Raw genomic sequence first — 22,550 nt, 5'->3', positions numbered from 1 at the left:
CTCCGCCGCCACACTTCCGGCGGGGCCGCGGCCGCAGAGGGGCGCAGGCAGGCGGCGCTGGGGGAAGCGGGAGAGGCTGGGCGCGGCCGGTGGCCGGTGCTGCGGGACCCGCCATAGACCTCCAGGTCACTGCAGACCAGGTGTCTGCTTGTCTGCCTGCGGCGCCATGGGCAATTGCCACACGGTGGGGCCCAACGAGGCACTGGTGGTCTCAGGTGAGGCGACGGTGAGGGCAGGGGAGCGGAGAAGGCCGGCCGAGGGTGCGCGTCCCTAAGTCAGCCCCCAGTTAGAGCGGTGTCCCCCACCCCACGGTGTGGCCTCGGGCGCTCTACGGTGGGCTGGGGCTTCTGATGTGTGTGGGTTCAAGCGCTCGGTCGCGTAGCTCTGGAAGGCAGGTGCCTGACGAGGAGGGCCTGAGGCACGGGACCCTCTTTTCCGGGTGAGGCAGACCCGTTAATTCCGAGCAGGCTGGGGCTTGCCAGGACTTACTGGAAACGCGGGTGCGGCCTCTACAGTTGGGTAACCCTGCTCTGGCCTGTAGAGCTCTAGATTACAAAATGCAGCGAGCTCTAGATTTGGCTGGGTGGGGCTGGGGGACTGCAGCATTGCAAGCCTTCAAGCTGATGTATATTTATTTATGTGGTATATTTGGGGTGTCTTAGGAGGCAGCTAAAGACACCTAGGGTCCTGTTGCATGCAAGCTCACAACTGTAATCTCTTCTCTCCATCAGCACTGATTTTCATCTCGTATGCAGAATTACTAAGGCTGGCTGCCAAAGGGGGAGGTAGAAGCTCTGAGCCAGGGCTTAACAGCTGCCGTTCTTGGGGAGGTGTAATGAATCCACTGGGCCCTCAACATGGCCTTAGGTGTTGTTTGGATCTCAAAATCAGTCTTTACTGAGACATCCTCACAGTCCCCAACCCGGACCCTGCTCCAGTGGGAGAAATAAGATACCCCATCTCATTAAAGACCAAAAGTCATGGGGTCAGAAGGGAAAGCAGAGAGGCCAACTTTGGCATCCTAAAACCTGGACTTGGCTCCCTCCAGTCTTCATAGTTAAAGATTACTTTTGGTGCCATATAATCATTTGAGTGGGTTTGGGTTTCCAGGTTGTTGTTTTTTTTTTTTTTGGGGGGGGGGGGTTAGTTTGACTTTTGTTGTTTGTTGTTTTTAAGATTTTATTATTTGTAGCTGTGTATTTGTCTATCTGGGGATATGTGCAGGTGAGTGCAGGTGTCCACAGAGGCCCCAGGTGGTGAATTCCCCTGGAGCTGGAGTGACACATGATTATGAGCACCTGACATAGGAACTAGGACTTGAACTTGAGTCCTCTGAAAGAGCAATATGTGCTCTTAATCTTTGAGCCATATCTTAAGCCCTGTGTTTGTTTGTTTTGGGAGACAGACTTTCTTGGGACCCCTGGCTAGAACTATGTAAACAGGATTGACTTGGCACTCGCAGTGATTGGCCTCTGACTCCCTACTGATGGAATTACAGGCCTACGCCTTCACACCCCGCTTGAATTGGTGTGAGTGGTGCTGGGAACCAAACCCTGGGAACTCAGCTCATGCCAGTCAGTCCCTGTGCCACACTCCTCAGGCCTAGAAGGCTTTTAGACATCAGAACCTGGAGCCAAGTAGGTGTTTCAGCAGGTGATGGAAATTGCCCAGACCTGATGATCTGAGTACACTCCCCAGCACTAACGTGTTGGAGGGAAAGAAACAATTACCGCAAGAGGCCTACACACGCATGTACATACACAAACATTCACGAACATACACACACACATGTTGAAAATGGTTTTTTCACTGGGTGTGGTCAAACATGCCTTTAATCCAAGCTCTTGGGAGGCAGAGGCAGGCAGATCTCTACAACAAACCTGGTGGTGGTGGCGCACGCCTTTAATCCCAGCGCTCGGGAGGCAGAGGCAGGCGGATCTCTGTGAGTTTGAGGCTAGCCTAGTCTACAAATACAAAGTGAGTTCCAGCACAGCCAGGACTGTTACACAGGGAAATCCTAACTCAGAAAGAGAGAGAAGTACTTATTCCTACTTTGAAATTAAGGGTGGTGGTAGTGCACGCCTTTAATCCCAGCACTTGGGAGGCAGAGGCAGGTGGATCTCTGTGAGTTCGAGGCCAGCCTGGTCTATAAGAGCTAGTTCCGGGACAGGCCCCAAAGCTACAGAGAAACCCTGTCTCGAAAAACCAAAAGAAAGGAAGGAAGGAAGGAAGGAAGGAAGAAAGAAAAGAAAAGAAATTAAACCAGTAGTAATTACATCTATCACTAAATCTTTTCGTTTTTGAGACAGGGTTTCTCTGTGTAGCCCTGGCTGTCCTTACTAGAACTAAGAGATCCACCTGTTTCTGCCTCCCAAGTGCTGGGATTAAAGGCACAAAAACTTTTTTTTACATGTATGTGTGTTTTACTTGTATGTATATCTTTGTACCACACGGATGCAGTACCAAAGGACATCAGAAAAAGGCATCCTGTCCTCTGGAACTGGAGATACAGACAGTAGTTGTTAACCACCAAATGAGTGCTGGGAACTAAACCAAGGTCCTCTGCAAGAACAAGAGTACTCTTGGTCCCTGAAGTTCAGAGCCGAGGATATAGTACAGTTGGTAGACTCCTGGCCTAGAGTGTAAAGCCCTAGGTTTGACTCCCAACAGTTGTGAGGTGGAGGTAGGAGAATTAGAAGTTCAGAGTCATCCTCAGCTACATGTCAAGTTTAAACCTGGAGCTGGAGAGATGGCTCAGCAGTTAAGAGGGGGATTCAGTGTTCTTTTCTAGCCTCTGTGGGCACCATACATATCTGGTACACAGACATTCATACGAGCACAACATTAATAAAAGGTCCAAAGCCAGCCTGGGAAACATAAAATCCTGCCTTCAAAAACTATTTTCAGCCAGGCGGTGGTGGCGCACGCCTTTAATCCCAGCGCTCGGGAGGCAGAGGCAGGCGGATCTCTGTGAGTTCGAGGCCAGCCTGGTCTACAAGAGCTAGTTCCAGGACAGGAACCAAAAGGCTACGGAGAAACCCTGTCTCGAAAATCCAAAAAAACAAAAAACAAAAACTAGGGGCTGTAGAGATGGCTCAGTAGTTAAGAGCATTGCCTGCTCTTCCAAAGGTCCTGAGTTCAATTCCCGGCAACCACATGGTAGCTCACAACCATCTTTAATGAGGTCTGGTGCCCTCTTCTGGCCTGCAAACATACACACAGACAGAATATTGTATACATAATAAATAAATAAAAAAATAATTAAAAAAAACTATTTTCATATATTACCTATTTGGTTTTTTGGGGTTTTTTGATGCATTTATAGGCCTTTTATAATGAATCCTTAGATACAGCTGGAATATTAAAAGGGTTTGTTAACCAGGCATGGTGTTTCATACCTGTAATCCCAACACCGAGGAGACAGAAGAACCAGTATCACAAATTCCAGGCCAGTTGGAACCACATAGTAAAACCCTGCTGCAGAGGTAGGTGGATCTCTGAGTTTGAGGCCAGCCTGATCTACAGAGGGAGTTCTAGTACAGCCAGGGCTATAGAGAAACCCTGTTGCAAAAGCAAAGCAACAGACTGCAGAGAATGCCGGATGGGTAAATGTCTTGCCCCCTTACCCCCTGCCCCAGAACTCATGTAAAAACTGGGCACTGTAGCATATGCTTGTAACTCTAATGCTGGGGAGTGGAGATGGGAGGGTGTGTACCTCCATGGCCAGCTTCAGGTTCAGTGAGAGAGTCTCACAATAGACAGACAGACATACAGATAGGGTGGAAGTGGTGAGGAAAGACATTCTGATCTCAACCTCTGGCCTTCACATGTGCCTGCGTGGACAAGTGTGTACACACACACACCTACACCTAAAATGGTGCTCGGGCCAAGAATAATCAACTGGGAGATGCCTTCCCGGGGAAGAGGCTGCTGGGAGCAGGGGCACCCTGCCAGCTTCCAGCTTCCTGTTACTGCCTCTGGGAACCTGGCATGTTGCCCTTGGCTACAGCAAAGCATCTGTGACAGACTGCTCCCAAAGTCAAAGACTAAAAGAAAAAAGTAAAAGATAGGCATCCACTACCCTGTCCCGTTTGGTCCCCCACAGATACTACCTATTCCCACAGTGTATTGAGAAGTCTCCTAAAACTGGTCAAAGGCAGCACGTCCCAGCCCTGGCCAGGCCAGAAGATGCAGGAGTTGTGATTTTTGGCTCTCTTCCAATTTTATTTGATCCCAAGATGATTCAGGTTTCAGAGTAACTGTCTGTCCTCTGAGGCCTCTCTTTTAACACACTCGGGGCAGAGACACTCCCTTGAAAAGCAAGGTGAGCCAATAAACGAACTTACCCCTGGCCATGAGGTCAAGGCCAGACTGAGCTGAAGAGTAAATCCTGTCTTAAAAAAAAAATATAAAAAAACCATAAGCAGTTGATGGGGAGATGGTCCAGGATTTAGAGCGCTTGCTGCTCCAGGAGGTACTAGAGTTTGGATCTCAGCACCCACATCAGGCAGCACACCACTTCTAGAAGATTTGGCACCAGCTCTGGTCTCTGTGAATGCCAGGCGGTGGTGGCACACTCTTAATCGTAGCACTCGGGAGGCAGAGGCAGGCGAATCTCTGTAAATTTGAAGCCAGCCTGGCTATAGAGCAAGTTCTAAGACAGCCAGAAATGTTACATAGAAAAACCCTATCTCAAAAAACAAACAAAAAAACCACCAACAACAAAAATTACATTTTTAGAAGAATTATATAAACACAATACCCCAAACAAGAGTAGAAGTATACATATAAGTATAGCAAAAATGACTTTAAGAGACTGGAAAGATGGCTCAGTAGTTAAGAGCACTGCTGCTCTTCCAGAGGACATGGATTTGAAATTCATGCCCTGGCAGTGCTGAAGCACACATGGGCAGCCCATATATGGCGGTTCTGTTGAACTTGTCCATATAGGGTTGCATGGTCTAATTGATGAGGACCTGGGTTCAATTCTCAGCATCCTCAGCTCACAACTGTCTGTAACTCTAGTTCTTGGGGATGTGACACCTCACACAGACATACGTGCAGACAAAACATCAATGCACATAAAATAAAAATAAATTTTAAAAAAAACTTTAAATTTGTATCAATAAACCAAAGTCCATACCAATGTAAAATATTTAAGACTAGTAGTTGCTTTTTTAGTTTAAAAGTAGATTCAAGGGCTGGAGAGATGGCTCAGCGGTTAAGAGCATCGCCTGCTTTTCCAAAGATCCTGAGTTCAATTCCCAGCAACCACATGGTGGCTCACACCCATCTGTAATGAGGTCTGGTGCCCTCTTCTGGCCTTCAGGCATACACACAGAAAGAATATTGTATACATAATAAATAAATAAATATTTTTTAAAAAAATTAAAAAAAAAGTAGATTCAATAATCTACCCTTTTATCCTGTCATTTCTATATCATATCCCCCTTTTTTCCTTTAGAAAGAGATCTTTGGATTTAATCTCTTTTGTTTAGCTTTTTTGTTTTTACTAAGACCAATAATAATTTTAACCGCCCCCCCCCTTACATGATAGTAAACAGGGACTAAAGAGATGGCTCAGAGGTTAAGAGCACTGACTGCTCTTCCAAAGGTCCTGAGTTCAATTCCCAGCAACCACATGGTGGCTCACAACCATCTATAATGAGATCTGGTGCCCTCTTCTGGCATGCGAGCATACATAGAAGGAATATTGTATACATAATAAATAAATAAATCTTTTAAAAAAATGATAATAAACATCCATAGCCCATCTTTTGGGAATGTGGTCGTTGTGGTTTTGGTTTTCTTTAAAAAAAAAAAAAAACTTTGCTTCCTGTTTTCTGAGGGCACTGGCATCTTTTGGGGAACCTTGAGAAAATCAGGATAATTGTTACATCTTGGTTGGAGTATTCTGTGAGGCTGGATCATCTCAGCCAGCAGCCTCGAGGCTATTCTGGATGCTGGATCACCTGGACCATGTGTTTTTATTGGTGTTTGGTTCCCTTGTTCTGAAAATAGGTAAACTTTTTAACATATCTGCATTAAAACAAGTATAAACTGCATTGTACACAAGTCAGCCAAATATAATTTTTTTGTTTTATGTTTGAGCAGGTAAAATATACATGATGTATCTTGTAGTTCTTTTAAGTTTATTTATGTCTGTAGTCAGGATTTCGGGGGGGGGGGTCTTCTTTGATCAGACCTGATCTTCTTTAACCTGGGACGAATGCACAGTCTTTTATTTCCTGTAGAAATAAAAGCATAACCTCTCCAAAGCAACATACGTTTAGACTTCCATTTTGAAGTCAAATTTTTTTTTTTTTTTTTTTTTGGTTTTTCGAGACAGGGTTTTTCTGTGGTTTTGGAGCCTGTCCTGGAACTATAGACCAGGCTGGTCTCGAACTCACAGAGATCCGCCTACCTCTGCCTCCCGAGTGCTGGGATTAAAGGCGTGCGCCACCACCGCCCGGCTAAAGTCAAATATTTTTTAAATATGAAAGTTGCTTTAATCTTTTAGTTTCCACAGTCCAGTGTTTCTTAGCAGTTATTGCTTGATTATTAACAGTTAAAAAATTTAAAGACAGCACAATAACATTCAGGATCCAGACTATCTGTATACTTTTAATCTTTACATGGCTTTTTTTTCTTTTATATTAGTTTACTCCTGTTTTAAAGACTTTATTATTTTTTTTATTATGTATACAACATTCTGCCTGCATATATGCCTGCACACCAGAAGAGGGCACCAGATCTCATTTCAGATGGTTATGAGCCACCATATGGTTGCTGGGTATTGAACTCAGGACCTCTGGAAGGGCAGCCATAGCTCTTAACCGCTGAGCCATTTCTCCAGCCCAAGATTTTATTATTTTAACCATATATTATATATATTGGTTTTTCAAGACAGTTTTGCTATAGTTTTAGAGCCTGTCCTGGAACTCGCTCTTGTAGACCAAGCTGGCCTCGAACTCACAGAGACCCACCTGCCTCTGCCTCCTGAGTGTTGGGCTTAAAGGCGTGCACCACCACTGCCCAGCTTGCAGTGTCTTCTTTCAACAGTGCACATTCATCTTGCTTCTCTGCATCCAGCATTCTATCTGCCCATAAAATCCTGGCTACCGTTTTGTACACCATAGATATATTTCCACCCATGCAGAAAATTTCTAGAATGATAATGTTCCAGCTGTAATACAGTGCTTGACTGGCATTCGGAAACTCCACATTCAATCCAGCTAAAAAGAAGCAAAAAGCCAACCAGCTTTTTTGATTCCAGAACTTGGTAGGCAGAGGCAAGCAGTCTCTGTGACTTCCAGGCCAGCCTGGCCTACGTCATGGGACTCTGTCTTTAAAAAAAAAATCCTGCAGGGGGCTGGAGAGATGGCTCAGTGGTTAAGAGCATTGCCTGCTCTTCCAAAGGTCCTGAGTTCAGTTCCCAGCAACCACATGGTGGCTCACAACCATCTGTAATGAGGTCTGGTGCCCTCTCCTGGCCTGCAGGGATACACACAGACAGAACACTGTATATGTACATAATAAATAAATAAATATTTTAAAAAAAAATCCTGCAGCAGAAGTTACACACTTGTATCAGCCACGTCCTGTGCCTGGGTTTCCCAAGAGCTGTCTGATCTGTTTTCTTTACCTCAGTATCTTCCTCCTAGAGAAGAATGGTCTTGGTTTCTGTTCTGTTGTGTCGTTACTGGTGATCACAGTGGTGTTTGAGACAGGTCCTCAGAGACAATAGAACCAGTCACGAAAGACTACTGTGCTGTTGCTCTTGGGAGGCAAGCATCCTTAAGCTTTCATGAAAACCAAACTTTTTTTTTCTTAAACCTCCAAAATTCTGTTTTCTTTGCTTCCTGTTTCCTGTGTGTTTCTTTGCATGGTAAATTAACTCCTGCGCAGCCTTTCCTAGCGCTGCCTGGACTTGGTGAGCATCAGGAGTTCGCCGTGAGAATTTCAGCAACTGTTTTTTTTTCATTTCTGAGCAGAGAACATGCCACTTCCTTCTGAAGCCTTCCTTCCTCTCACCACTAAAAGCTAGCCTTAGTTTTGAGGCCTCACTTCCCTTCCTGTGCCCACAAGGGGAACAAGGTGATCCTGAATGGTCTGCATTTGGGAGTAGAGCACCAGCCTCAACTAAGATTTGTCAAGCACAGCAAGGTTGTTGCCTGGACTGCTAAGACTTTGCCTCCTCCGCAGAGGGCTGCTTCTCCATCCCACTCCGTCTGGCTCCCAATGATGAGTGAGCCTCATGATATGATACCACCCCCAGAATATACTTTTTCCATGTCTAACCTCCTGTGAGGTTTTTAAATTTTTGTTTCATGTGTATGGATGTTTTGCTAACATGTACATATATGCCATATGTGTGCCTGGTGCCAGAGAGAGCGTTGGATCTCCTGGGACTGGACTTACTAAGTCAACATGTGGGTGCCAGGAATCAAATCTGGGATTTCTGGAAGAGGAGCCTTAACCATTGAGCCGTTTCTTTAATCTCCAATAACAATTTGTCTTCAGGCTGGAGAGATGACTGCTCTTCCAGAGGTCCTGAGTTCAATTCCCAGCAACCACATGGTGGCTGACAACCATCTGTAATGAGATCTGGTGTCCTTTTCTGGCCTGGATACATGGAAGCAAAACACTGTATACACAATAGATAAATAAAATCTTTTGGTTTTTCGAGACAGGGTTTCTCTGTAACTTTGGAGCCTGTCCTAGAACTAACTCTTGTAACCCAGGCTGGCCTCAAACTCATAGAGATCTGCCTGCCTCTGCTTCCTGAGTGCTGGGATTAAAGGCGTGCGCCACCACCGCCCGGCAATAAATAAAATCTTAAAAAAGAAGAAGATGATGATGATTTTATCTTCATCTCTATTTCCCTAGCCAGGAAACAGATTCTCTACTTGTTGGCTGTCATCCACACTTTTGGTCTCTCTTCTTGAAGATTTTTTTTTTTTTTTTTTTTTTGGTTTTTCGAGACAAGGTTTCTCTGTGGCTTTGGAGCCTGTCCTGGAACTAGCTCTTGTAGACCAGGCTGGTCTCGAACTCACAGAGATCCGCCTGCCTCTGCCTCCCGAGTGCTGGGATTAAAGGCGTGCGCCACCACTGCCCGGCTGAAGATTTATACTCCAAAATATTCCATTGCTTATCCTTTTACACAGATTGCCGGGTTTTTGTTGTTGTTTGGTTTTTTGTTTTTTTTTTTATGTTTTGATTTTTAGTTTAGTTGTTTGGTTGGTTTCTCTGTGTAATAGCCCTGGCCATCAGGCTATGCTGGAACTCACAGAAATCTGCCTGTCTCTGCCTCCTGGTGCTTAAAGTATCCACCACCATCCTGGAACTCACAGAGATCTATCTGCCTCCCGGTGCATAAAGTGTCCACCACCTTCCTGGATGCAAATCGTCTATCTTAAAAACTAGGTTCTAGGGGGCTGGAGAGATGGCTCAGTGGTTAAGAGCATTGCCTGCTCTCCCAAAGGTCATGAGTTCAATTCCCGGCAACCACATGGTGGCTCACAACCATCTGTAATGAAGTCTGCTGACCTCTTCTGGTCTGCAGACATATACACAGATAGAATATTGTATACATAATAAATAAATAAATAAATGCTAGGTTCTAGTCAAGCGGTGATGGCGCATGCCTTTAATCCCAGCACTTGGGAAGCAGAGGCAGGCAGATCTCTGTGAGTTTGAGACCAGCCTGGTCTATAAAAGCTAGTTCCAGGACCGACTCCAAAGTAACACAGAGAAACCCTGTCTCAAAAAAAAAATAAAAAGAACTAGGTTCTAGGCTGGGTGGTGGGCGGTGGTGGCACATGCCTTTAATCCCAGGTTCAGTTCCCAGCACCCACATGATAGTTCTTAACTGCCCGGAACTCCAATTTTCACAGATATACATGCAGGCAAAACACGAGGGCACATGAAATAAAAGTTCTACTCTGAAGACAGGGAGAACTTGTATTTATGGGTAATCTCAGCACCTGGCCACCAACAGTAGCTGTTGTCAAATCTCAGAGCAAGTAAAAGCCAGAGTTAACTGGGTGTGGTGGTACACAGATTTGTAATCTCAGTATTGAGAAGGCAGAAACAGGAGGATTGGGGTAGCCTGGGCTATATATACATATATACATAGTAAGCTCGGTTTGAAAATAAAAAACAGAAAGCCAGACTTGGTGGTTCATATCTATAACCTGTCCTTCAGGAGACTAAGGCAAGAGGGTCACTGAAAGTTCAAGGCTAGCTCAGTGGGCAAAGGCTGATGACCTGAGTTCAATCCCCAGAACCCTTGGTAGGAGAGAACTGATCTCAACAAGCTGTTCTCTGACCTTCACATACAGGCTGTGGCACACATTCAAGTACACACACAAATAAATGTAATTTAAAAACAATATTTAGTTTGGGAGACCAGCCTGATCTATAGAGTGAGTTCCAAGACAACCAGGGCTACCCGGAGAAACCCTGTCTCTTAAGAAAAAAAACAATCAAACAAACAAATAAATAATATGTAAAATCGGCCAGAACTGGGATGGAGGGCAGGTAGACCCAAGAGCTGACTGACCAATAGTGGTTTGCTTTGCTCCCCAGGGGGCTGTTGCGGTTCCGACTATAAACAGTATGTGTATGGCGGCTGGGCCTGGGCCTGGTGGTGTATCTCCGACACTCAGAGGTAAGGGCCTAGGGGCTCTGGAATCTGTCATCCTGGTGGGCAAGAAAGATTTCCAGTGGGCCCACTCCATTCATCACATAGCCAGATAGAGCATCTCCCATCCATTCCATCTGCAGGGAGGAGGCCAGAAATGGGCTCCTCGGGGATACAGGAGGCACACATCTGTCCTGTGGGCCTGTCATAGTTGGATTTTTATTGCTGTAATAAAACACCATGACCAAAAGCAACTTGGGGAGGAGGGAAATTCTTCAGCTTCCAACTCTCAGGTCACACTCCACCACTGAGGAAGTCCTGGCAGGAACTCAAGGCGGGAACCCGGAGGCGGGAAGTGATGCAGAGGCTAAGGAGGAAGAATGCTTACTGAGTTGCTCCTCGGGGGCTTGCTTAACCATCCAGTACCACCTGCACAGGATGGCAACTTCTGTAATGGCCTGGGCCCTGCACATCAATTATTAATCAAGAAAATACTTCATAGACTTGCCTGCAGGCCAGTCTTGGAGACATTTTCTCAATTAAGATCCCTCTTCCAGATTGTCCAGGTTTGTGTCAAATTGACAAAAACAACCAGCACAGTTCTCCCACATCCCTCATTTACTGAGTGCTCTTCCCAATTTGGAAGTGGTCCTGCTTCTGTCCCAAGGGCTGCAGAGTCAGGCCCAGGCAGATCCTATGTCTGTGTTCTAGCTCAGTTTCTCAGAGAGGCTTGCCAGGCTCATGTCCTCCATCCCAGCCTTCAGGACTGACATAAAGGACTGCTGAAAATGTGACACCAGCCTAAGCTGCTGGTTCTAGTCCAGGTTGCCATATATAGAACTATACCGGACATACTGGCGCATGCTTATAATCCTCAGTGTTTGGGAAGTAAAGACAGGAGAATCAGGAGTTCAAGGCCAGCCTCAGCTACATAATGAGTTTTGAGACCAACCTGTCCTGCTTGAAACCCTGTCTCAAAAAAAAAAAATCTCAATTATAAACTATTTGAAAGGGGTACAGAGGGAGGAAGCATCAGCTGGAACCTAGTAAGTACATCCTCTCCTGTACAGGCCTTGGGACAATTCCGGCGAGAGCTGCAGTCAGAATGGATATACAGTCAGATGTAATCTGTAACAGCAGTGGTCTAGGGGTATAAGAATTCCTCCTGGGTCCTGGCAAGACAGTCTGGAATCCTAAGTCAGTATGGAAAGTCTCCAGACTGAAAAATAAGCATGATGAAGGCAGAGAAGTTAGCTGCCACAGAGCCCACCATAGTTCTTCCTGCTGGTGCCTCCAGAGCTCAGCAGGGCCTGATCCAGCCTCCCCTGCCGCATCAGTGCCTACAACCCAGGACCATTCCAGCCACCATCCTTTCCTCAGGGTGGAATATGGAGCTGGTATCCCAAGCGGGTAGCGATGGAAATTCCTCCTTAGCTCCCACCCGTCTGCAGAGAGCCCTGTGTCTGCATGATGTTGCTGGGACTTGAGGCTCTTGGGTGTCTGCATGTACTAAGGCTGAGGGGTGGGAAGCATGACTTTCTAACATCGCTGGCTCTCAGTGACCCCTCCACTCTCCTGTCTTCTCCCTTTACTTTGTTTTTCCTACCTGAGGAATGCTGAGGGGCTGACTCTTCTCCCAAGGCCATCAGTGCCACAATCAGCTACAGTTTCCACTTCAGAGAGCCCTAGGCACATCTGGCTAGATCAGCTAGCCTTCCGGAAGACATGGGAACACCCTCTAGAGACACACACCAGGCCCAGACAGCTGGATTTGCCAGAGATCTGTCCTGTATGAGTAGCCATTGCTGAGGCAATGGCCCTGCATCCTGTTCTCTGCGTCTCAGGCCTCCTACTCCTAGTTCTTACCTGAGGGAGCAGAGTTCCAAGACAGGAAGGCTAAGCTTCCTTGACAGCAGGTAGGAAGTGAGAGCTGTTTTCAAGTCCAACATGCTCCCTTTGGGTGAGGATCTTCTCCTGTAGCTTCCTCCGCTCTTCCTCCTTTCTCTGGAGTGAGCCCCTTCTCCAGCCCCTAGTCCACTTGTGGGACATCTCCATAGCCAGGTACCTTTATTTCCCTAGCCTGGCAGGAGCCTTTGGGTCAGAGCAGAGGCCTCTAGCCTAGTATGGTGGCAAACTCCAGAGGCTAGGTGCAGAGGTCAACAAAGAGTTGGGCTACAAAGAGTTCCTGACCAGCAGGCTAGGCTATAGACTGTCTCAGAAAGACGGGGAGTGGGGAGGGTCTGGGAGGGCGGCTTGGTGCTGAAGAGCACTGTTGCTCTTGCAGAGGACCCAGGTTCAGTTCTCATTACACAATAGCCGCTCACAACTGTCTGTAACTCTAGTCCCAGGGTTCTGGTGCCCTCTTCTGACCTCCTTGGAAACTAGGCACACACATGGTACACAATCATACATGTTGCAGGCAGACACTTCTAAACATAAAAATGAAATTTTTAAAAAGAAAGAAGAGTCAGGCATCTAACAACGTCCCTTTTGAAGAACTTTCCACAGCCAAGATGTGTGTTACACCTATAGTATCAGCCATTCTTCCTCGGGGCTCAGTGGATCCTCTTGCTTTTCTTTGCTGCAACATCCTCTCATCCTGAGGCCCTTGTGTGAGCAGCTCTTTCTCCTTTCCTGAATCATTCTTCCACTTTTGGCATCTGAGATGCAGCCTCCCTCCCTCCCTTCTTTTCCGCCCTCCCTCCTTCCTCCTGCTTCCCTCTCTCCTTTCCTAGAAGAGACGTCTGGTGGGTAGGTTCCTGTCTGAGCCAGGTCAAGATGTAGTAAACTGGTTTAGTATTTGTCCAGCATATGCAAGGCCCTGGTTCCATCCCCAGCATTGAAAAAAAAAAAATGTAAAAAGTACTCTTAGGCCTAGGGGTACCAGTGTTAAGGGATCAAATGAAGGCAACATTTGCACATCTGCATGACTAGAACCCCCAGGCTGCAGCTGTGAGAGCAGCCTCGCCCAGAGATGAGGTTTGCCTGTCCCTCCCCAGCCTTCCCACCTTACCCACCTACTTCTGCCTCTTTGCTCTCAGCCTCTGCTTTCCCTTCCTTGAGCTTAAGGAACCATTCACACTTTATAGCTTTGCCTCTGCCTGTACCACTGCCCTGCACACGTGCACACAGCTGGAGTGAATCACGCAGCCTACACGCACTTTGTTTCCTTTTTCCTTTTCTTTCTTCTTTTTTTTTTTTTTTTGTGTGTGTGTGTGTGTTTGTTTGTTTGGATGAGACAGGGTTTCTCTGTGTAGCCCTGGCTGTCCTGGAACTCAGAGATGCACTTACTCTGCCTCCCAAGTGCTGGGGTGGGATTAAAAGTGTGCACCACCACCGCCCAGCCTGTTTCCTTTACTAATACTCTTTTCTTTGCCCATGCCCAACTTTGGAATTCCAAATTAAATAATTCCATCGTCCCTCATCAATTACTGTGAATATTCTTGCATAACTATTCTTTCCCAGCCTTCTTTAATCCCCCTTCCTGATCAGACATCCCAAATTTTCTCTGAGATTTCCAGTTGCCTTTTTATTTAGGTGTTTTTTTATTTTTCATTTGTTTGTTTGGTTTTTTTTTTTTTTCAAGATAGGGTTTCTCTGTAGTTTTGGAGCTTGCCCTGGAACTAGCTCTTGTAAACCAGGCTGGCCTCGAACTCACAGAGATCTGCCTGCCTCTGCCTCCTGAGTGCTGGGATTAAAGGCGTGCGCCACCACAGCCTGGCTTCCAGTTGCCTTTTTAATTGGGATATTAACCCCAACCTTGAAAGTCCATATCCCAAAGAGGATTAAGTATTTGCTGTGGCATATTAATTCCCAGAGTGGCCACCTCATCCTGACTTCTGGAAACAGATTGTCCTATGATAGGAGGGTGGAGATAAGACTAAGTCCTCCAGATCATGGAAAAGTGACATTGTTGCAAATTGGGTGCCCTCTACATGGGCCCTCTGACTTCTGGCCCTGGTCTCTGGACACTTAACAGACCTCTTCCCCAGCTGAGCAGCTCCTCCTTGAAAAGGGGAAGGGGGAAAGACCAGACTAGAAGCCTCAGGTCAGCAAGGAGGTTGCTGTGTTTTCCTGCAGCCTTAGACTGAGATGGCGGGGTAGGGGGTGGAAATATAGAGAGCACCACATCATGCCCCAGGTGTCAGGCACCCGTGCTTATCTGGTAACCACTGTGTGTGTTTACTGTGTCCCTTCCTACCCTTCCTGTTCCTACCTTGCCCTACCCCCTGGCTGCTCCTCAGACTGTCTCTGGAGGTTATGACCATCCTGTGTCGCTGTGAGAATATTGAGACGTCGGAGGGGGTCCCGCTATTCGTAACAGGGGTTGCACAGGTAATAACTCACCTGTTTCCTCCTTTATATCTAACCTTCTCTTCCTGCCCTGTGGGGCCTGGCAGGCAGAAACTGGATGGACTCTCCTCCTGAGAGTGTGCCTCCCTCCTCACTCTTCTCTCTGCTGCTTCTGATGCCAGGGTAAATTCAGGTTGACCCCAGGTTCCTTGCCTTTGCCCCTTAAGGCTAACAAATAGAGAACACTCGAGGGGTTCTGCAAGTTCTGCCAGGTCACCCAGTGGGTGTCTTTCCTTGGCTAGTCTGCTGAGCAGCTCCAAGAGCTTCTCTCTGTGGTGTGCAGATTCCCACCTTCCTTGCTTCATGTGTCAGCTCTCTGGTATGCATCTTCTTAGTTTCAGGAACTGGGAATGAGGCAGTGGATGTCAGAAGCCCCTACCGGCTGTTGCTAGTAGCTCCCCAGGCTGGAGAGATTAAACAGTATCTTGCCCTTCCCTTTCCTCAATACTAAGTTGCCCTGCAGCCTTCTCAGGCAAAAACCCAGCATCCCCACTTTGTTCCTTACGCATCCCACCAGCTCTAGTGAAGAAGGACATCCTCACTCATTAGCCTTTGCACCCAAGAGAAAGAAAGGCAGGCTTCATTCAGTACAGAGGCCCAAGAAGCGGCTCAGAATACCTTGTGTGGCACGAATAGTGTCCAAGCTTCCCTCAGCAATCATAATTCCTTCTATTCCAGCACTATACTTGAGACCTCTGACAGTGCCCAGGTACCTTTCAAGCTTAACTAAATGAAGACATGGGGAGTCAGATTGTTGGGGTACAACAGCTCTTTCTAGGGTTAATATGCTAGTATAACTCCAGCCTGCATTTTTCTTGTGACCTGCAATACCAAAAGGTGTCCTTCAAGTCATAACCTTCCCTGGCAAGGGGCAAGTGTAAAGTTTTTTATACATTGGCCTAGCTGTGGGCATACCCTCAGCATGCCTGCCCAATAGGCAGAACTTTCTAGATAGCCTCCTGAGGCATCCTGAGGTACTGAGGAGACCTAGGAGGAAGTAAAGACCCCTGGGGAACATTCAGATGGCACCCATGCACAGCCTCCCTGACAGTCTGAAGCCCCTGCCCCTGCTTTCTGTCCTAGAACACACACTGCTATAGCCTAGGCTTTCCTGTCCCTATCGGCCCTAGAGCGCCACAGCCACTTCTTTCTTGCTTGATTTTCCTATCAGTTCAAGCCAGGATGATGAACATAAAACATAAGTACACATATGTCGCCCACTTACCTGCTTCCCCTGGAGCCGCCTGCTCCTACCTTGCCCTCTTTCCCATGATCTTTGCACACACAGCCAGCTACATACCTCTCTCTGAAGACTCCTCTTTACTGGGACCTTTGGTGTCTCCCAACTGGAGCAGTGAGGTACTGGTTTCTTCCACACCCCAAGCCCTGGGCCCCCAGACCCATGCCCCTGTTTTGCATTTCTTGGCAGGATTTCCCTAGAGATTATGACGTTGCAGCCCCGCTGTGAGGACGTAGAGACGGCCGAGGGGGTAGCTTTAACTGTGACGGGTGTCGCCCAGGTATAGTAACTCAGCAGCCCCACGCATGTCCATTGAGGTGCCTCGTCCCCATTCTGGGGTTTGGGGGGAGGAGGAGGAGAGGACACCAACCAGGGGATGTCTCTCTCCAGAACTCCTGTCACCTCTACAACAGGATCATCAGCATTGAAACGTGCCCACTTGGCCTGCGTGGCCACCTAGCAAAACTAACAGACACTCTTCTCTCCTCAGTGGCCCTGTCAAGGCAAAACCAGTGTCGAGGGCTCCTGTCTCACTAACCCACCCTCATTTTTTACAGGCATAGGACACAACGGGCCCCAGGGTTCAGGGCTCCTTTGTTCCCTGGGTGCCCAGAGGAAGACATTCTGTGAGGCAGAGGCGTTCTGGCCTCTAGGCATTCTGGGAGCTGCTTATCTACCTCAGCTGGGGCCTGGAAGGGGTGTCCCACCGTAACCCACACTCAACTTCACAGGGCAGTGAGGTTCTCTACTTGTTATTGTCTCTGATGAGGGAGTTGACAGAACACCTGGAGAGGCAAAGACACTCATTTACACCCTGAGGACCTGTCTCCTGCCCTGTCTAGGCTCTTTCCAACTCCATTTGTCTGTGTCCCTATTGCTCACTCTCCTTTTCATACTTGCTACCCCTAAGCCTCGGGGTTTTGCTGGCTGCAGAGGAAGAGCTGGCTGGTGTGTGAACAATGGGCTGGAGGGGTGGGAAGATGAGCCCCAAAGGCGTGGGAGAGAGGCCAGATCAGGACCTGGGACCACCAGTAGAGACTAAATGTCAGGGTGAGAGTTCCTTGTGCTGCAGCCATCCCTCCAGGGGTCTCAGAGGCCTGACAAGGAGGGGTGAAGCACAGCGGACAGCCAGCCTCTGCTGCTCAGAGCGTGGGCCGCCACCCTGCAGCTCACTCCTGTGTCTGTGTCCTTGGCAGGTGAAGATCATGACCGAGAAGGAGCTCTTAGCCGTGGCCTGTGAACAGTTCCTGGGCAAGAATGTGCAGGACATTAAGAACGTTGTCTTACAGACCCTGGAAGGGCATCTACGCTCCATCCTTGGTGAGGCCAGAGGCCAGGAACATGTGCATGGCTGGGCCGGGAGCCGGTCCCACTGAGGTTTGAGCTAAAGCGTTTTCTAAGTTTTAATTTGAAAGCTCAAGGTGAACTGAAGGTATAGTTCAGTGATAAAGCTTAGCATGCAAAAGGCCTGTGTTTGACCCCAGCACTAAAAGGGGAAAAATAGGCTTGGGGAAGTAGTTCCTTTGGTACAGTGCTTTTCTGCAAGCAAGAGGACCTGAGTTCAGTTTTCAGAACTCAAGATTTTTTGAAAAGCCACCGCATGCTGGGAGTGGTGGCACACACCTTCAATTCCAGCACTTTAAAGACAGAGGCAGCTGGATCTCTGTGAGGTTAAGACTGGTATACATAGTGCAAGGCTAACCAGGGACTCTGCAGAGAGATTCTGTCTCAAAAAAAATTAAAATAAAATTTAAAAAGCCACCATTTCCAATTGGGGGTGGTGCACACCTTTAATTTTTTTTTTTTTTTTTTCGGTTTTTCGAGACAGGGTTTCTCTGTGGCTTTGGAGCCTGTCCTGGAACTAGCTCTGTAGACCAGGCTGGTCTCGAACTCACAGAGATCCGCCTGCCTCTGCCTCCCGAGTGCTGGGATTAAAGGCGTATGCCACCATCGCCCGGCTTCACACCTTTAATTTAAATAGACTTTTTTTTTTTGGTTTTTTAATATAGGGTTTTGCTGTAGTTTTTTTAGAGCCTGTCCTGGAACTAGTTCTTGTAGACCAGGCTGGCCTCAAACTCACAGAGATCCACCTGCCTCTGCCTCCCAAGTGCTAGGATTAAAGGCATATGCCACCACCACTCAGTGAGGCAGGTAGATCTTGAGTTCAAGACCAGCCTGGTCTACAGAGTGAATTCCAAGACAGCCAGGGCTATACAGAAAAACCCTGTCTTGAAAAACAAAAAGAAAATCCTCTATAAGAGAACCTGTCTCAAAAAACAAGGTGGACTGTGTCTGAGAAATGATAAGGTTGACCTCTTGCCTTTTCAGGCACCTGTACACAGGCATGTGCACCCACACACATACAAACACACAAAATAACACTAATAAAAATTTTAGGGTCTGGAGAGATAGCTCAGTGATTAAAAGCACTGATTACTCGTCCAGAGGACCTGGGTTCAATTCCCAGCACCCACATGGAGCTCATGACTGTCTGTAACTCCAGTTCCAGGAGTCTGACACCCTCACACAGACATATACACAGGCAAAACACCAAAGTACACAAAATAAAAATAAGCAAATCATTTAAAGTTTAAATTAAATGCACATAAAAATAAATACATTTCATTTCTAAGAATTTTTTTATCCCAGCAGTGGTGGTACACACCTTTAATTCCAGCACTCAAGAGGCAGAGGCAGGCAGATCTTTGTGAGTTCGAGGGCAACCTGGTCTACAGAGTGAGTTCTAGGACAGCCAGGGCTACACAGAGAAACCCTGTCTCAAAAAACCAAAAAAAGAAAAAAAAGTTTTTTTTTTTTTTTTTTGTTTTGTTTTGTTTTTTTTTTTTAATGGGAACTTGAAGAGGAAGGTGTTGAAGTGGCAGCCTGCTTGGATGTCTGGTACTGCTTGGGACACATTGGCTCATTCAGGCTACTACACAAGGAAGGAAGGTTAGACCCCTGAAGAGGACCTCAGGAAAATCCAGCTCACACTGTTTGGCCCTTACATGCCCCCAGGCTTGCTCTCAGCTGGCTAGCCCCTGGAGATTGGTTTATGCTCCTTCTGTCCCTCAGGAACTCTGACTGTGGAACAGATTTATCAGGACCGAGACCAGTTTGCCAAGCTGGTACGGGAAGTGGCAGCTCCTGATGTTGGCCGTATGGGCATCGAAATCCTCAGCTTCACCATCAAGGTAAGGTGTAATAGGAAGCCTGTACCCTCTGTCCACCTGGAGATGGGTACCTGGTAGGAAGGGCACCCTCTGTACTGGAGACTGTTCCCTGGGACAACTATACCACCTTCCTTCCTTAGGACGTTTATGACAAAGTAGACTATCTGAGCTCCCTGGGCAAGACACAGACGGCTGTGGTGCAGAGAGATGCAGACATTGGTGTGGCAGAGGCAGAACGGGACGCAGGCATCCGGGTATGCAGGGTTTTCCTCTCATGCCTCAGGCCCGCGAGGGAGCGCAGGGTTGATGGCTCTGTGGTCCCTCTGCTAATTCTCACCACCACCCTTGCTACTCCAGGAAGCTGAGTGCAAGAAGGAGATGCTAGATGTGAAGTTCATGGCCGACACCAAGATTGCTGACTCCAAGAGAGCCTTTGAGCTGCAAAAGTCAGCCTTCAGTGAAGAGGTGAACATCAAGGTGAGACCGAGGACCCCAGGCACAGGGCACGGGACTCGGTATGCGGTCCACCCCCTCATGTGCTACTCTTCTGCTACAGACAGCTGAGGCCCAGTTGGCCTATGAGCTGCAAGGGGCCCGAGAGCAGCAGAAGATCCGGCAGGAAGAGATTGAGATTGAGGTGGTTCAGCGCAAGAAGCAGATCGCTGTGGAGACCCAGGAGATCCTCCGCACTGACAAGGAGCTCATCGCCACAGTTCGCCGCCCTGCAGAGGCGGAAGCCCATCGTATCCAGCAGATTGCCGAGGGTGAAAAGTGAGAGCCTGGGCCCTGCAGGCAGGCTCATGAGGCTGCTTTGCGCTCAGTGCTCCACGTGCTCCCAGCCACGGCTTGGAAGCTACACTACCCCCTTGCACAAGTCTGTTCCTCTCTGAAGCAGATAAGCTCCCAAGCCTGTTGTCTGGAAGACTCAATAAGTTAAGAGTCCAGAGTGCCTGGGATTGTGGTTAGCACAAAGGGCCTCCTTGTCAGACCTTCTCCCTCACAGCTGGGAACTGGTGGTTTATGTCCCACAAGAGCTAGCAGGACAGGGCATCCCCTTCAGATGTCTCTCGTCCCTAACAGCCACCAGAACAGAGGGCTAGAGGGTGTGCTGGGCCCAGGTAAGGTTGGAGGGAGCCCCAGCATTTCTTAGCTAACTGATCTGCATGACCTGGGCTCCCTCAGGGTGAAGCAAGTCCTGCTGGCACAAGCAGAAGCCGAGAAGATTCGTAAAATCGGAGAGGCAGAGGCAGCAGTCATTGAGGCGATGGGCAAGGCAGAGGCTGAGCGAATGAAGCTCAAGGCTGAGGCCTACCAGAAGTATGGGGATGCAGCCAAGATGGCCTTGGTGTTGGAGGCCCTGCCCCAGGTGAGGTTCCCTCCCACGCAAGTTTGCACTCAAAGTTCTAGTCTCCTTGCTTGACCATTGGGCAAGTGGCAGGATTTCTCTGGACCCAGTTGGTAACATCCACACACTGCTGGAGGCTGTGATGAAAACACTCAGCAGGCAGACAGGAAGCCTCCAGCAGGCCCAGGCTATCTGGCTCATGGACCTCTGCAGCCGTCCCTTGCTGTCCGGGTTGCTTTGGGAGTGGGTGACATGGAGAAGAGAGAAGTGCTAGACAGGGCAGGTGAACAGAGTGGCACTCTATTTAAACTCTCCTAACACCCCACCTCCTAGATTGCTGCCAAAATCTCCGCCCCCCTGGCCAAAGTTGATGAGATTGTAGTTCTCAGTGGGGACAACTGCAAGGTGACATCAGAAGTGAACCGGCTACTAGCAGAACTGCCTGCCTCTGTGCATGCCCTCACCGGTGTGGACCTGTCAAAGGTGTGTACCTCTCTGTGGTGGGAATCCCTAGCCGGCCCTGGACTGCACAGCCCTCATTCTGGCCTTCCTCCTTGCAGATACCCCTGATCAGGAATGCCACTGGTGCACAGGTGTGAGGTCCTGCAGACTCGCTCCCTTCGGCAGCTGCAGGCCCCTGCAGCACCTGCTTCAACATCACAGGGACAACGAGAACGTTACTGACTCTGGTGCCTTATTTTGTAGGGACCAGAAGTGCGGCGTGTTCAGGCCATCTCTGGCTATCCTCCCTTCTCTCCTGTTAGCCTTTTCTTCCTCTCCTTCACACCCTCACATAACTGCCACATTCATCTAGTGTGTTTCTCTCCTGCCATATGTGCCTCTTCCTCTGGCTGTTTCTCTCCTTTCTTCCCATCTCCACACATCATACAGTTGAAGCTGAAGCTGAAGTTGTTTATTGCAATCACTGTCTGTCTGTAAGGAGTGGCCCCACTGCTCCTCAGAATCCTGGTGCCTTCAAGTTCTCCATGCATCTGTCTGTCTTCCCTTGTCCTGGCAGAGCCGAGCACGGGTACAATGGTTCTGGGCAGGACACCCACTCGGCTCTCTCCTGGTCTGAACATCTAGCCCTAAACTCTGTTACAGGAAGATCACGACCCACACACTCTTGCCTTTTTTGAGGCCTGAGTGGCCATGGCCTTTTGGGCCTAGAGTAATGCCCTTCACACATACCCAGGCCCAGGCCTGCTGTTATGCCTGCCCCTCTCTCCTGTACCCCAGAGGCACAAAGGCAAGGCCTCTTGTCTATAACAGCTTCCTCAGTTTACTACTGCCTTAGGATGCCTCAGGGACATCCCCTTCATTGGCTTGTCCTTGATTGGTGGGGTGGGTCTTAGTCCAACTCTACTAAGTCTTTCTGGGGTCAATATCTAGCTCTGTTGGGGTCAGGAAAGGTTATAGATCTTCCTGCTAGTGCTGTGCTGTCCTGGGCATGGGGTTCTCCCAGGGAGCAAGGCTGTGCCAACTGTAAGAGAATCAAGTGCTGTAGACTGGCCAAACCTCACTCTATGCATTTTCTTCTTGGCCAGCATGATGGGGTTCTAGCCATGGGAAGCAGCTAAATCTTCTGTATCTTTGCACTATTGATGGCAGAAGAGCCCAAGGCCCAAGTATCCTAGTAGGGGTGCAAGGGTGTCCCATGGTCCCTGGCCCCACCCCTGGCCCTGCCCCAGCCTGGGTAGCTGTTCTGCATGTGAATGCTGCATGTCTGGTCTGGGGTTTGGATGATGCACTGCCCCACTGCCTGTCCCCCTCTGGTAAAAATAAAGATCTCTTATG

General features: G+C 48.3%; 1 protein-coding gene across 4 annotated transcripts; it reads left to right on the top strand.

Annotated features, from left to right (window-relative positions):
• The first annotated feature begins 19 nt into the window (after window positions 1-19).
• On the top strand, window positions 20-22,550 carry Flot2 (flotillin 2). 4 transcript variants are annotated; one of them, XM_041665504.1, is made up of 11 exons: window positions 20-215; window positions 10,591-10,672; window positions 16,428-16,518; window positions 17,435-17,558; window positions 19,311-19,429; window positions 19,549-19,662; window positions 19,766-19,885; window positions 19,965-20,179; window positions 20,591-20,774; window positions 21,087-21,236; window positions 21,314-22,550. In XM_041665504.1, exons 1-11 carry the CDS (start codon window positions 167-169, stop codon window positions 21,350-21,352), a joined length of 1,287 nt encoding a protein of 428 aa, XP_041521438.1. In that variant the 5' UTR covers window positions 20-166; the 3' UTR covers window positions 21,353-22,550. The 4 variants fall into 4 exon arrangements, with proteins under 4 accessions (XP_041521438.1, XP_041521439.1, XP_041521441.1 ...); XM_041665505.1 differs by lacking the exon at window positions 16,428-16,518 and adding an exon at window positions 14,890-14,980; XM_041665507.1 differs by lacking the exons at window positions 10,591-10,672; window positions 16,428-16,518 and having other exon boundaries at window positions 78-215.

The sequence above is a fragment of the Microtus oregoni genome, unplaced genomic scaffold (assembly GCF_018167655.1).
Source record: "Microtus oregoni isolate MIOR12 unplaced genomic scaffold, Mior012 000015F_ref0000493, whole genome shotgun sequence".
NCBI lineage: Eukaryota > Metazoa > Chordata > Mammalia > Rodentia > Cricetidae > Microtus > Microtus oregoni.
The sequence above is the reverse complement of the archived record's forward strand: the minus strand, read 5'-3'. Positions and strand labels throughout refer to the sequence as shown.